Source organism: Babylonia areolata, chromosome 18, assembly GCF_041734735.1.
Source record: "Babylonia areolata isolate BAREFJ2019XMU chromosome 18, ASM4173473v1, whole genome shotgun sequence".
Taxonomy (NCBI): domain Eukaryota; kingdom Metazoa; phylum Mollusca; class Gastropoda; order Neogastropoda; family Buccinidae; genus Babylonia; species Babylonia areolata.
The window spans coordinates 13821653-13837414 of NC_134893.1; the positions used below are offsets into that span (position 1 = coordinate 13821653).

A 15762-nucleotide genomic window follows, 5' to 3' on the forward strand; every position below is an offset into this window, starting at 1 on the left:
AAACAGTGTAAACTCTGCAGCATATAATACAGAAAAAAAAGAGAAAAAAAAAGGATGAAACAAATTCGAAAAACCGACCAATTAGATGGCTTTTGTTTAAGTCAACTGCAGATTTTGTCAGAGAGCAACCATTTTCTTTGCTAGGGTGAAAAACGCTGGACATGGTAATGGAAGATTAAAGGATGTAATCATATCATATGAAGGGGTTTGAAATGTGAATGTGTGTCTGAACATTCGAGCACATACAGACACAGATAAACACAGACACACACACACACGCACACACACACACACACACACACACACACACACACACACTCTCTCTCTCTCTCTCTCTCTCTCTCTCTCTCTCCAGACAAAAACCACAGTTCATACTATTCTGACAGATGTTAGCAGGGGAATGGAGGATATCGATAGTTTGCCTACAGAACAAAATAGAATGAGTTTAAAAAAAAAAAACTGCATTCATAAATTGGTCTTATGAACAGTGTATATGTATATGTCTACATGTTTGTTCATGTGTGTGTGGGTGTGTGGACATTGGTTTGTGTGCATTGGTGTGTGTGTGTTTGTGTTGCAGGAGGGGTCATTAAAGATCATCGACAGGAAGAAGCACATCTTTAAGCTGGCTCAGGTAAGATACAATCTGCAGCAGAAGGGAGAGGGGTGTGTGCATGTTATGGGTGTAGAAGGGAGATGAGGAAGTACTGATGAGTTGTGTTACAGATAAGGGGGTGGGTGAACCAGTGATGAGTGGAATCCTGGCTGATTCGTGGTATGTTGGTTGAGTATGGTTTTTGTTGAGGGTGATGTGAGGGATGGGGGAATAGTGTTCAGACATGTCACAAATGTAAGGCTTTAAAGGAGGTGTTTTGCATGTGCAGAGCAAGTATCAGGTCTTGATCTGTCAACAGGCAGGATTTTGGAATGATGACATCAATGAAACCAGTTTGCTTCAATCTGGTGATGTCAGCTGTTATGGATAGTCTGGATGTGATGGAAGGGTTTAGACAGAATGTGTAAGGCATGTTGTGGCAGAATATGTTGTTGTGGAGAGGTCAGGCTATGGGTTTGCAGGGACAGTGTTGTGTTGCCCCTGAGAGAGTATATGTAATGCAGAGTATCTGAAACATGTTTGAAAGAAGAATGCCAACAGCATGAGCAAACTCAGCAAGTGCTAGAACATTCCAAGCACAGTTTGTGCAATAGGTCTGTAGTGCGTGATCCATGCGGTGTGTGCAGGGGGAGTACATCGCTCCAGAGAAAATTGAGAACGTGTGCATCCAGAGTCACCTCATCGCCCAGATGTATGTCCATGGAGACAGTCTCAAGGTCAGTGTCCTGCACACAGGTAGTTGGCAGTCATACATTTCCTGTCCCAATCCTGTCCTTTATGTGTGTAGTGTTTGTCAGACTGACATCATTTAAGGCATTTTGTTTGTGAAAATAACCAGTGTGCAGTGATGGTGATAACTTATAGCAGGACATCCTTTCGCCCTTGCTGCACTCCAGTGCTTCAGACAGTGACATTTGTTTATGTGTCTGGCCCACATAGAAGCATTGTGAAGCTTTCTCAAGGATGGAAAAAAAAACATATGCATCAATTACTGGTGTGTATATAAACAAAGCACTAGCGAGTCCTCACAACAGCTGACGCCCCCCCCCCCCCCCCCCACGGCCCCCCCCCCCCAAAATCCAACCTTAACTCACTAATTGCTGCTGGGATTTAAACCTTCAACCGCAGAGACCTCAAGATGGAAATTTGATGCAGTAACCACTTGGCTGTCATGCCCATCTTCTAACCATTGAATACCCAGTGTGTACCAGGGACAGTTGAGTGGCCTTTGAGTGTCAGATTAACAGCTAACTGTGCAGTAAGTGCATATTGTGCTGCGTGCGATGTGTTTTTCTGGCACATGTATTCTTTGTATCCCACATAGTAAGAAGAAAATTACTTTTGCCTTTTTTACCTTGGTCCTGTCACTTGGAATAAGCTTCCCTACCAAATTTGTCATGCTGAAATAAAATCTCAGTTCAGATCTGGTCTTCTTCTTCCTCGTTCGCCTCCCGTTAGATGAGCAGCCCGGTGTCCTCGATGAAGGCTGCCGTCCGTTGTAGCTCCTCCAGGGTGCTGTACAGCTTGGCTTCCACTGCTGTCGGTGTTGGCCAGTACTTCCTCCTGGATGCTGCATGCGTCGTACAATCTTGAAGGATGTGGTCTGTTGTCATTGGTCCCTCACCACAAAGGCACTCTCCACTCTGTCCAATGCCAAATTTTGTGTGCATGTGGTGGAGCAGGCGGTTGTGTCCAGTCCTCAGGCGGAAGATCTTGACCTGTTCCCGTCGCTCCAGCAAATGGTATCTGTCTTCTGGGTTATATTTGGGGTGCAGGAGGCGCCACTTTATTCCTTGCTGTGCCTTGATGATTGTCTTGATTTCATCGTATGACACCAGTTTATTGGCCTGCTCCTTCTGTGCATTGTCTTTTGCCAAAATGTCCACTTTTTTGTTGCCTCTGATGCCACAGTGTGCTGGTACCCATTGTATCACCACTTTCTCCACTCTGGCACTCAGGGCAACAAGGGCTGAAGTGAGATGGTTCTGTTCTTTGCAGCGGGAGTTCTTGAGGGCTTGGAGCACGGAGAGAACGTTTGAAAACACCACCACCTGCCCTGTTGTTCTTGTGGAGTTCTGCGAGACTGTTGTGGCTGCCTCACAGAGGGCTTCTCGCTCAGCTCGAAGTTGGTGGAGTATTTTCCTGTTGGGATTGCAGTTTCTTCATCTCTGTCTTTGTATCGGAGGAAGATTCCAGCTCCACCATCCCTCGTTGCTTCTGTGGCGGAGCCATCTGTAAAGACATTGGTCCAGTCTTCCTGGGGGTACTGGTTGCAGATGTACTCCATGGCCAGGGCCTTCCTTTGGGTGTCTGACTGTGTTCCTCTCTTCTCCACTCCGGGAATGCTGGTGACGACTGTTGGGAACACCCACCTCTTCCAAGATGGGTGGGTGACATTTGCCGGGATAGGCTTTGCTTCATGTTCCATCAAGACTGGGGTTTGTCTTTCAAGGCATCTTGACTGGTGGATGAAGCTGCCTCTTTTCAGCCGGCTCTTGGTGGGTCTGCTCATTCTGTTGTTCATTGGATGGTTTTCAAGGCATTTGAATTTTGCTGCCTGGATGAGGATCTTAGTGTCCCTTCTGTCCTCCAGTAACTGTAGGCCAGTAGTCTCCTCGATCTTCAGGATCGGGGTGGATCTCATGGCACCAGTTATGACATGCTGAGCTTGGTTCTGTATCTTGTTGAGATGGTCGAGGTTAGACTTTGCAGCTGATGCCCATGCTGATGTCCCATACTCAACTACAGGTCGGACTCTCCCCGTATAGAGTCTAGATCTGGTCTCAAAACACATCTGTAAAAATCTGTTACCAAGGATGTCTAGGTGTTGGCATGTAGTGTGTCTGTGTGTCTGCATCTGTGTCTGTGTCTGTGTTTTATGTCACATTGACACATTCCATTTGTCTTGCTGATAAGTCTTTGATTATAGTGCCCTGTGTTGTAGATTTTTGTAACCATTATTCCCTCATTGATGTCAGTTGTTAAATCACTGGACCCCTGTGTTAAGAAGGTTGAGTATATTATTAATACCCATTCTTCTTCTTATTATTATTATATGTTTCAGTCATGTCTGGTGGGGGTGGTGGTACCAGACCCTGACATCTTCCCACAGTATGCTGAGAGCAATCTGAATCTGCAGGGCACCATGGAAGAGCTGTGTCAGAAACCTGTAAGTCCCTCGCCAGTACTGTAGTCTGAGACCATGGCTGTGGTGTGATCAGGCTGTTTAACACTGCCATTGTAATGGCATCATAATGTGGATTTGTTTACTGAGACTGTGATGGAGCATGTGACAGTGATGATTAGATGTAGTTCTGCAAACCTGTATCCTAATACAGAGTGGCTAGGCTGGAAGACACCGCCGTTAAGATTTTTTTAATGGTGTAAGGATTGAGAGTTGTGCCGTGCGACTGTGTGAAAGGCAAGATGCGTTGCTGGATAATACAGTAGTGCAGATAATTATAAACATTGTTTTCAGGTAAAATACAACAGTGTGATAAAGCTGTGTGAGTGTTAATTATGATTATGTTATTTAGCATAGCAGCATGATTATGTTGTATGACAGTGTGATAAAGGAGTATTACAACATGATTTTATTAAATAATGATATGATTATGTCATACAGCAGCGTCATAAAGCAGCATAACAGCATGAAATGTATAATGACAGTATGATAAAGCTGTCTGAATATGACAGCATGATTATGTTATACAACAGTGTGATAAAGCAGAAAAACAGCATGATTATATTATATGACAGTGTGATAAATCTATCTGAATATGACAGCTTAATTATATTATACTGCTGTGTGATAAAGCAGAAAAACTGCATGATTATGTTACCTGATAGTGTGATAAAGCAGGAAGAGGCATTTTATGTTATACAACAGTGTGAATCTGAATATGACAGCCTGATTATGTTATGCAACAGTGTGATAAATCAGTCTGAATATGACGGTTTGATTATAATTATTACAGTCTCATAAAGCAGAAAAACAGCAGAAAAGCAGCTTGGTTATTGTATACAACAGTGTGATAAAGCTGCGTAAAAAAGTGATGAATGCACAGAAAATTTACACCAGCAGCTTCCTGTGGACAACTGGCACTGGGGCTGAGACAGGAGTGAGGCTGACTGTGGCTGTGCAAAGGGAGTGGAGGGAGCAGCGTGAAAAATAACTCCACTGAGACTGCAGAAGACAGGCAGCAGAAAAGAAGAAACCACTTACCTGGGTTTTGATTTCTGTGTTGTGTTTCTTCCTTTCAGTCCCAAATAAGCAATATCTTTATGTTGACAGGTGAAACATTTTTTGCAATAGTCTTTTTTTTTTTTTTCAAGAAGTGTGTTGGCAGTAAATACAGGGACAGTTTCTCTATGTCACATATGTGTTTTTGGCTTGTGAAAGAAAACTGTCTTTGTTTACAGGCAGTGAAGGAACTATTTCTGGAAAACTTGAAGGATCTGGGCAGAAACTCTGGCCTTTCGTCTTTGGAAATTGTGAGCGTTATGTTGCTTCAGTGTTGGAAATGTTATCATTTGAAATCTGTGTTGTTTTATAGTGTGTTATGAATGATTTTTGATAAATCATGCTTTTGTTGTCCTTGGATTTATGATGTAAAAAACACAAAATTTAGTGTATACATCACGCATGTCTGTGATTCCCAACTTTCTAATTAAAAAAAAAAATAATGTGCAACAAGTTTTTGTAAACAATTGAATAGAAAAGCAGCTGAATAGCTTTACTGATCAGAAAGCAGTGTCAGGCTTCATTTTGGCAGGGAATCGTTGTATATGGCCAGCTTGATGATTTCAATTTTATTTCGATTAATTTTCAGTGTTGTAGTCATAAGTTACCAGTGAAATTTGGTCAAATACTGTGAATCTTTTGGGAGCTGTGTCAAGTAAAGTACTGATATGAATAGCATTGGCGGTGAATTTTATTTGGTTAATGACTGTATTATATTTTCCACTCTGAGAAATAAGTTAGATTCCGAATATTTTTATGGCTGAAGTGTGTGCATAATCCGAATAATTAACCATCCTGTACCAAACAAAAAGTTTAGATCAAAATTAGTTTACTTTTTTGTTGCCGAAAATTTGTTTCATCATTTAAGTAGTTAATATGTATTTGGTTTATATTTGCGAACTCTGCATCTTATTATTATGGTGAGTATGTGTTAGGTATTTATAATCATTTATTTTGTTACCCTCCATAGTCCTGATGAGGTGATAGGACTAAACTAAATTCTGTTTAAGTGTATGTGTGTGTGTATGTATCTCAATATGAATATGTGTGTTTTGTATGTGGCAGGTGAAAGACATTCATGTGCACCCAAAGCTGTTCTCAGTCGAGAACGGTCTGCTGACTCCAACTTTCAAAAGCAAGAGGCAAGAGCTGGCTAGATACTTCCAACCTCAGATAGACGCCATGTATGCAAATATGGGCTGAGGGCACATATGCACACACATACACATGCCCATGTGCACTTGCACACACCCACATGCACTCACTCACACAAACATGCACTTCTCTCTCCTTGCCTTTGCCTTTCCTTCACACACACCTGCAGCTTGTAGGGGTTGAACATGGAGCGGGGAAACATTGGAAGGTAGGACAAGAGAGATTTTGATGATGATGTCAACATTCTGTTGATGTTCATGATGATGTTGACATCCTGTGGATGATGATGTTGACATTCTGTTGCTGATGATGATGTCAACTCCTGTTGTTGAGGGATCCTGTTGTGTGCTGGGGGAAGAGGGGAGGGATATGGGGGAAGGGAAGATCAGATGTGGGGTATAGGGGAGGGCAAAGTGGGGAAGGCGAGGGATTTAAACTGTACCTGTGTATATATGTGCTTGCAAGTGGCTGTGGTATATAGAGTAGTTTCCTGAAATGGAAATGATGGTAAAATGCTCCATATTTATTTATTCATTGTGCATACTGCTGCTGTCATTGTGTTGATGAATTTCTCTCTGTGTATGTACCCAGTTCATGAACTGTGTGCCTTCAGTGACCTGTGCACTTTGCAGCCATGGATGAGACAGCAAAAAATCAGGTTTAAAGTTGATGTTGTGCTTCCTTAATGTGACATCACTGTACATGAAACAACATTCAGCTCTGTCCAACAACATCATGAGGGCACAGGGTAGTGGCACCTGTTATTTATATGTTGGAATGTATGTTTGCCTGCTGGAGTGGATTATTTGATGAAGAAAATCACCAAGGACCACTCACTATTTAACCCATTGCCTGCCAAACATTGAAACAATTTTGTCATTCCTGTGTGCTCAGTGAAAACTTGAGGTTTTCACCTGATTGGAAGAAAAAGTGCACCACTTAAGTCCCTCAGATACAAAGAAATCTTCTCAAAATTTAGCACAATGATTGCTCATACATTGTACTTTAAGCAGATGATGAATTTATCATAACTCCATTGTATTACCGTTGTTATTGTTGTTTTAACTCACTCCATGCCAAGAGTTTTTGCCTTTGCGAATCCCTGAAAACCCAGGGGTTTGTATAGGATAGGAAAAAAATTCTCAAAAAAACAGATAAACACCAAGAGAATTGAAATTTAGTATGTATATTCAGTGAATGTTCCATATTTGTGCAAAAAATTAAATTATTTACTCACCATCTTGTTGTTGATCACGGTATTCATTTTTTGTGTATTTTGTAGCATTTTTGCACCCATCAGAAAGGTATACCAAGTGTCCTTGAACAGCTTACAAATGTTCCACATCACATCCCAACACTATTTGAGGAACTGAAGACCTAGTACATGCAATGAAGTATGAACAGATGGTGGAGAAAGTTGAAAATCACGCACACAAAAGAAAATATTGTCTCTACATAAAAAAGGGAGTTCACTGCACACAAAAACCTGATGTATTATCACTGACAATAGTCTTGTCTGGAGTGAAAAAGCTCATGGCAGGTGATGTTGAGTCCTGGGCACAGCTTCACACACAGTGGAACTCCACATTTTGGACACCAGTTGGCAGTTTGGTGTTTTGGTGTGTTGTGGCGCTTGAACAGGTCTTCACAGACCTTGCACTTGCAGTAGCTGGTCACTCATATCCACTCCAGCTATGTTGGTGATGTAGTCTTGTACTGCAGCTGGCTTCAGTCTTTCAGGACGGTGTCGTGTTGTCACACTGACCATGGTAGTTGGAAGCATGACTGTTGTCAGCACATGAACTGTTTTTTTTGTCCTGCCACTTCAGCACAGCAACATGCCCTGCAACCATATACACACACAAATGATCATGCAGGTCTGACTCTTTCTTCTTATTGTTGTTTAAATTATTTGTTTGCTTATTCCCTTGTTTATTCTAAATATTTATGTGAATGGAAGCATAATGTGGTAAGTTTTTTTTACATGTAGTCAAAGAAAACCACTTTATATGTTTTTAATTTTTTTTACAATATTACAAACAATAATGACAGTATCATCAGTATTAGTACTGTCATTTCTACAGCACCTTGTTCTACAAATGAACAAGTAAAACAGAAAATAAGTAAACATATGCATGCTATCACACACACACACACACACACACACACACACACAGAGTTGTACACCTGAGCATGTGACATTGTTTTCTTTCACACACACACACACACACACATATATATATATATATAATACATACTCACTATTTTCAGTCCAATCACTGGTAAAAACACCAGCAAAGTTGTCCGTTTCCTCAGTGATTTCGTTGTCAGTGTCGGTCAGCTGGCACATGGTCAGCACTCGCTTTCCTCTCCACTGTAAACACCCTCTTCAGCGGCCGAATCTATTTCCAGTTCATCGGGATATGGTTCAAAATCACTGTCCGACGAACCAACATTATCTCCTTCAACATTGGAGCCTTCAGTTTGGATCATTTCCAAAGTAGCTTCAACGCTGTGTTGCGTTTGACCTCTCCTATCGTGTCGAACACTTCGAGGCGACGCTATCTTGTCAAACAACTTGCAGAGCTGACCGAGGGTATAACTTCGTTGTCGTCTGCTAATGAGCATGTCACTGCACACACGCTGTGTGTGTGAATGAAAAGTTGGCCGGAGATAACTTAAGAATCAGTTCTGCTTTTGAGTTTCGTATCCGACACGTCACTCCAACAGCGCGACTTTTCAAAATCAAAATCCGCATATGCGGACATTGGCATCAAATGCTTTGTCCGACGACATCCGCATATGCGGACAATGGCAGTGAGTGAGTTAAATCTGAGTCAAGAAAATTTCCATGAACTCAAGTGGTTAAGAATTCTCTGCATCACGATTAATTCCAGGGTTTCCAGTCAAATTTGTTTTTGTTGGGTGCCTGTGGTCCAGTGTTAATCAGAACTTGGTGAAATAGCATACTGGCTTGCTGGCTGTGTGTTGACACTGGACCAACAGACTCCGGTTGGTGGCCAGCTTGACCTACCCGCCTCTCTCCTCATCCCCCTTCCATTTCCAGCTGCACATAATTTTTTTAGAGTGACAGTACTTGTGTTTGCAACTGGTTCATGTACACTGTCACTTTACTCTTGGCCTGCTTTACCCAGACTGATCAGTCTTTGGCACAAAACTGACATCACTGTTACTTTCACTTTGTGTCACGAAATGGTTGTTGACCGTTATCATCATTATCCAGATCTGCACCAGAATCATCACCCTCACCACTACACAGGCTTTCTTCCCCTCTGTCCTTATTTTTTAATATTTCCTGAGCCACTTGTAAGGCTGCAAACCTTCAAAAATGAGCCCAGGTTGATCTTTGCTTGACAACACCATTCTGATCAACCTTGTATAGTGACAAGGGAATTTCCAACTGCCTATGTCGTACAGTGCACATAGTACAAATCCAAGGGATGTAAACAATTTTCAAAGATTCTAAAATACATGGAGAAACAAAGTAGGTTGTTTCCGTTTAAATATCAACTGTGATATACAGTGCTGATTAAAATTGGACGTGAGAGACAAGTTCTGCAAGCATAACAGTGCAACAAAAAGGACATAGGTCTCACATCCAAGGCAGGCATACAGGCTGAGGTCCTTAGGCATGGGCTGGGCACACTGAATGTGTGAGCTTGGTAAATTTTCTCATCTAAGAGACCAGAACCCTGACTATACAGTGTCTTGCAGTGGAGGAGAGGGGGTGTTTTGGTAAACATGTACTGACATCACAGCCACCTGTTCTTTCCTGTCTCTTTCCCAGACATTTGTCTGTCACCATCCTGGTTGCCAGAGCCTTCTATCTTATGTTGAAATGTCAAGTCTTTCAGAACTTCAAAGTTGTACCGATGATAATAAAGATTATGATAGTAGCAAAAAATATGATAATGATGATAAGTTAACATATTGTATTGCTGGGGGCTTTTTTTCCAAGCTTTGTGTGTGTTTCATTTGTCTTTGTATATCAGTATTTATTATTAATCTAGAACCTGTATATTTATATCTCTGATAAGTTTATGCTGTATACTACCAGTTTGATATAGGTATTAAGGGAATAAGACCACTCGACTTCGTTCAAATCTTGCGATTGCAAGATGATACTGGACTCCTTGTTATTTGGTTGTCATTATACAGTTCACTTTTGTGCAGTGACTGAAATTACATGAACAAGTGCCATTAAGTGTGCCTTGATCAAGTGTCATGACTGAGTGCCATCATATGTGTATTGATTACTGTAATTTTCAGCATACAAGGCGCTGCAGCGCGTAAGGTGCATCCACTGAATTGAAAGAAAAAAGTTATTTTGAACACGTACAAGACGTACACATCCATTAAGCATCTGTCATAAAGTGAAATCCTTCATTATGGCTCGACTAACAGCAGATGTTGTTTTCTGAGAAGTGTCGTCATCTTCAGAAAACTGGATCAGAATCTGACCTGTTTTTGTCTGCTTGTTGCCTTGGTCCTGTTACTGCATTTGTCTTCTCTTTTATCTGCTGCTTTTTTTCATTTACTTTTTTAAACCAATTTTACTGCCTTGAGTCGAAGGTACACTGTTGTAAAGCCCCAGTTCATTGACTTGTTCAATCAGAATCCAGTCTGCTACCCATGCTTTCAGTCCAGTCTGCCATTTTGCTATGCATTCTGGTTTCAAATGGTTATTAGTTCGCTTTTGATTTCTCTACTTTTGCTCCATATGAATTTATCCCTAACTCAGACACAGCCCATTGTTCATGGCCTAAGGGCAAACTACAATAACATTCAGTTGAAATTTGGTGTTATATGCGATTTGGTTTCATTTTCATACAATGGTGAACATGAACTATGTCGAATTGAACATTGGTAACATTGATGTTGCTGTTCAGTGTGATCGTGAGTGTTATTGCTATAATTGAGTTTGTTGTGGCAGGTGACACAAAGTGGCAGTGAGTATTCACTTTTCACACAGGTAGGGTGCATACAGCCGATAAGATTAGCATGGTGAGATTTGAGTGAAAAAGGTAGCGCCTTATAGGCAGAAAATTATGGTAAAATGATGTGACCTGAATGTTTGTATGAAATGAGAGACAGATAGTGTAGCCAGATAGTGTAGTGTAGGTATATTTATATGTAGTATTGGGGAGGGTGTATATGTGTATATTCCTTTTACTGCCAGGCGCATTATCGGTCCAGCTGTTTTTCGCTCTGAGAGCTCTATTTTTTCAGTGCTTTCTGTGCAGTTCCTGGCCTTCTGGAGAGAGCTGAAATTTAGCTATGGGTACCTTTTGTACAGTTTCACCTGCACAGTGTTGTGGAATAAAAATTCAGTGTGTGATGTGCTGTTGTGTGTATAGATCTGATCACACAGCTAAAATAACATGCTTGAAGGAACTAAAGTGCATGTGATGTTGCAAAGTATGACATAACGGGTAACAGCTGTGTCACAAATACAGTGCTGACGTGCATACAAGCAACAACATGCATGAGTGATCTCAAATGATGATTGTCCTCAAAGAGAGGGTTTTCTGTCAGATCACTGACTTCAGGAGAGTGACATGTCTTGTCACCATTGTCACCACACCCTCACATCAAAGCACAGACCTGTCTAGGTTATATCATCTGTTTCTGAATTGCTACTACAATGCAACGGTTGTGATGAACACGTAGATTAGAGAAATAAATCTGATTTTGTTTCAACTCTTACATTCATTATTGTTCTTTGAATATGACCATGATAGTGTTAGCTCAGTGACACAAAGGAACCTGACTGATTCATTCTCCTTATGCATTTTTACTTGCACACTCTTGCAAAATGTTGCAAGATGCTATCCATTAGAAGATAAAATTACTTTTCAAATGAAAGTGACCCACATGATATTCATACTGGATCTGGTCACAGGTAGATTCTTCTGATTGGGAGGTGTGAGAGATTGTATCGAGAAATATAATTCCAGCCTTTCAGTTGAAAAGTCAAAACTGTCCGACAGAGCACTTATCCTTAACACACTCACATTTTGATCCTGATTGTTATTTCATGCTAGAAAATTCTCTCTGTCTTTAGTGAAATCAATAAAGTAAATTTTAAAAAATTACTAATGTAGCTTTAAAATTGTCATAAGATTGATCCATATCTACTTCCATTTTTATCTTCCAGATGTTTAGTGAATTCAGCTAAGTATGAATCATCACAGTAGTATTGCAAAAATTGTCAAAACAAATCTGACCGGTATCCACTTCCTCCATTTCACACAGGCAAACAAGCCACAAAGTAAGGTAGAAAACTTTTCTTTCTTTGTTTTCAGGAAATGCTACATTAAACAATGTATGGACTATGGATACTTTCTTTTGATCCTGTGTAATGAAAAAGATGTGATTATATTATTTTAAGTATGTTTGAATCCAGTACATCAGTACCCCCATGGGATGCCAGGGGTCTTTCAGAATAAATAACATCCCCACCTTCTGGAAATTCTGTGCTAAAAATTTCCTATCTTCTTTTGCTCTACGTATTTCTGCCTTTTTTCTTCCTTTACTGATGTCTCCTTGTTCTGCCTTCCCAGTCCATTCCCCTTTCTTTTTTTCGAGCAAACCTTGACACTTTTTTTCTTTTCTGCAGTCTGTGATGTACTATCTGTGCTGTTTGCTCTGGCAGTGAAATTGTGAACACAGGGATGGGCACTAGATGTCCATTCTGCAGTGTTCTTTGCCTATGTGGCCTTTTTAATAATGTATTTTCCGTTTGGCATTGAAGTGTGTGTGTTTTTTCTTTTATCCTTTTTTGTTTTTTTTTTGTTTTTTTTAATAATTTTACGATTTTTTGTAATCTGGGGATGATAAATTAAGCGGAAGGGCTGACATCCTCAGCACAGCCTAGTCTTATTTGCCCTCAGGAGCTAAATGGTGAAGATAATGTGTCATGTATGGATTTGTCTTGGTAATTTTTGACTTGCGTAAACAAACTGAGTCTGTGTTGACAAATTCATTTTCTCTGGAAATACTTTGTCTGCCAATACCAAATTTGGATAAAACATAGTAGTAAAAGTAATACCAATAATAGGTTTTAAGCATTCCGGATTAAGCTGTTTTTCTGGATCATTAACGTTATATTTCATTGAGGCTCTCGATCCTACAAACCCATAATCTAGCTGTTCCCATTTTCTGGAACCTATGTTAGAAGACTGCGTGACATTTTTTCTGTTTGCAGTTAAAAGAAAAGAAATACAAATTCTGGACAGAACACATACAGTGACACTAACTACACCATCGACATGTTTACTGCATATGAATACTCTAAAGTGGATACTGAATTAACTGGAATGAACATAAAAGAAAAATTGAATTGATCGTTTCTTTCAGTTTCAGTCAGCCAGTTTTAGACTGGCTTGTGTAAATTTAGAGAAAACAGCTATGTCTTGCGGTGTGCCTGAGGTGATGGCAATGTCACCTTTACCGTCAGATTAAAAGAAGTTCTTAAATTTTTCGAGATATATGAAAAAAAACCACATGAATTTAAATATGTTATTACCTCAAATACAATCATATATTTATCACACTAGAACACAGCTTTAAGTATTAAATTTGGTCAAATGACTTCAAGATGCATCATAGTGCTGTAAGTATTCTGAACTGAATTTGCATGGTTCGATCCCGTGAGCATGCCTTTTCTTTCTTTTTTTTTTCCGAAGCTTATTGGTATTTAATTCAGAACACATTTTAACAATTAAAAAAAAATTTTTTCTCATGATTCCTATACTGGATAAAGCGCATACCACAAGTGAGTCTTGAAGGCCTTGCCTCTGGGTTTTTTTGTTGTCGTTTTTTGTAGATGTGACACTTGTGTTAACGCGGTTGAACATTTGTATTATTGTACAGTCCTGACATGGCTGTGTTCAGTTGGCTGGACTATGCAACAATAAACAAAAAACCTGGAGGTTCATGGTTAAAACAATGGAGCTGGGGATGCCCCATTTCCCAGCAAAATGGGTGGGCCCGTGCAAAAGAGATGAAATGAACCCCCTGCAAAAGTGGCTGGCTACTGGTAACCAAGGATAGTATACTTTACATATGATCAGTAACAAGAGAGTTGACAGTGGTAAGCTTGACATTGTACATGCATATGTTTATCAATATATACACTGCAAGGAATGGCACAAGGTCAGTTGATTGAAATGCCATGACAGGTTGCATGTTCTGAACACCCCCAGTGGGGATGCCGGGGGCTTTTCAGTATAAATAGCATACCCGCCTTCTGGAAATTCTGTGCTAAAAATTTCCTCTTTTCTGTCGCTGTCTTTGTTTCTGCCTTTTTTCTTTCTTCACTGTTGTCTCCTTTTTCTGCCTTCCCAGTCCATTCCCCTTTTTTTTTTCAAGCAAGCCTCAACATTTTTTTTCTCTTTTCTACAGTCTATCATGTACTATGTGTGCTGTTTCGCTTTGGCGATTAGGTAGTGAGATGTAAACACTGGGATGGACACTACTGCCCATTCTGCAGTGTTATTTGCCTGTTTGGCCTTTTTTATGTATTTTTTGTTTGGCTTTGAATTATTGTTGTTGTTTTTTTTCTTCTTTTTTTACGATTTTTTGTAATCTGGAGATGATTAATTAAGCATAATGGCTGAAGTCCTCAGCACAGCCTAGTCTTATTTGCCAAAAGGAGCTAAATGGTTGGGATACTGTGTCATAAACTGTGTTTTGGGTTTGTCTTAGTGTTTTTTTGTAAATGTGACAGTTTTGTGTTGATGCGGTTGAGCATTCATATGGTTTGACAGTCCTGATATGGCCCTGTGCAGTTGGCTGGACTATAAGCAACAAGAATAAGTATGTTCTGCACAGTTCAGTTGTGTGTTATGTGGAAATACCTGTTTTTTTGGCAGTTGAGTATATGAGTGGTTTGGTTTATGGATGTTCCCAGTTTATTAAACTCCAACACCCCCACTGTGTGTGATGGAGAAGAGAGAAGGTTGTGAGGGGTCGGGTGGGGAAGGGCTGAGGGGGCCATCAGGTTCATGAGCACCACTTCACTGATTCCTCTGTCCTCGTTACAGTGCCTTCTTCAGTGTAAACACATCTTGTTCACTGTTTTAAAAAATATATAACACTGTGTTATTACTCTGCTCATTTTATATCTGCTGCGTTTGCATTGTTATGTGAATTACCATTCCCCACATACCATTGCTGTGTGTGATTGTTATTTAAATAACCATTTCCCACATACCATTTCTGTGCTGTGTTTTTGTGTTGAGAATGTGTGTGACTCACTGGATTCATGTTCCAGTTCAGCCCAGCTGTTTGATGTGGATTAAAATTGTTGACCAGTCTGATGAGTACTGTCTTGGGTTTGTTCAGACTTGTCTGGTGATGGTGACAAAGACATATTCATTTGAATATGAATGGACACATCAGGATAGGGGCAAAATAAAGAATGGGACAGAAGTCTACAGTTATTACCACACCAGATACCAAGTCACAAGTAAAGAAACCAGAAAAGGGAAAGAGATGAGCAGTCTGCCAAAGAACAGGATTGATCATGCTACTGGAGAAGCAATGTTTCTTTCTTTCTTTCTTCTTTTTTTCTTTTTTTAAATTCATAACAACTTTATTTCAATCTTTTGAGTTCATAACATTTTTTTTTCCAATCTTGTTGCTCAGTAAATACTTGGTCTTGGCAAGATTTCATTTTCTGATATGTCTGTTTTCTGTTTCAAGGTGTCAAAGTGTGCAGACT

General features: G+C 40.2%; 1 protein-coding gene across 2 annotated transcripts in view; it reads left to right on the forward strand.

Moving 5' to 3' along the window:
- LOC143292486 (long-chain-fatty-acid--CoA ligase 5-like) overlaps positions 1–15354 on the forward strand; it is an 85698-nt gene extending 70344 nt beyond the window's left edge. For both annotated transcript variants that reach the window (XM_076602817.1, XM_076602818.1), the window contains 5 exons: positions 581–634; positions 1243–1332; positions 3681–3785; positions 5039–5110; positions 5925–15354. In XM_076602817.1, coding sequence (XP_076458932.1) covers positions 581–634; positions 1243–1332; positions 3681–3785; positions 5039–5110; positions 5925–6062 — 459 coding nt within the window. In that variant the 3' untranslated portion in view covers positions 6063–15354. The remainder of the gene's footprint in view (positions 1–580; positions 635–1242; positions 1333–3680; positions 3786–5038; positions 5111–5924) is intronic.
- Positions 15355–15762: the final 408 nt, after the last annotated feature.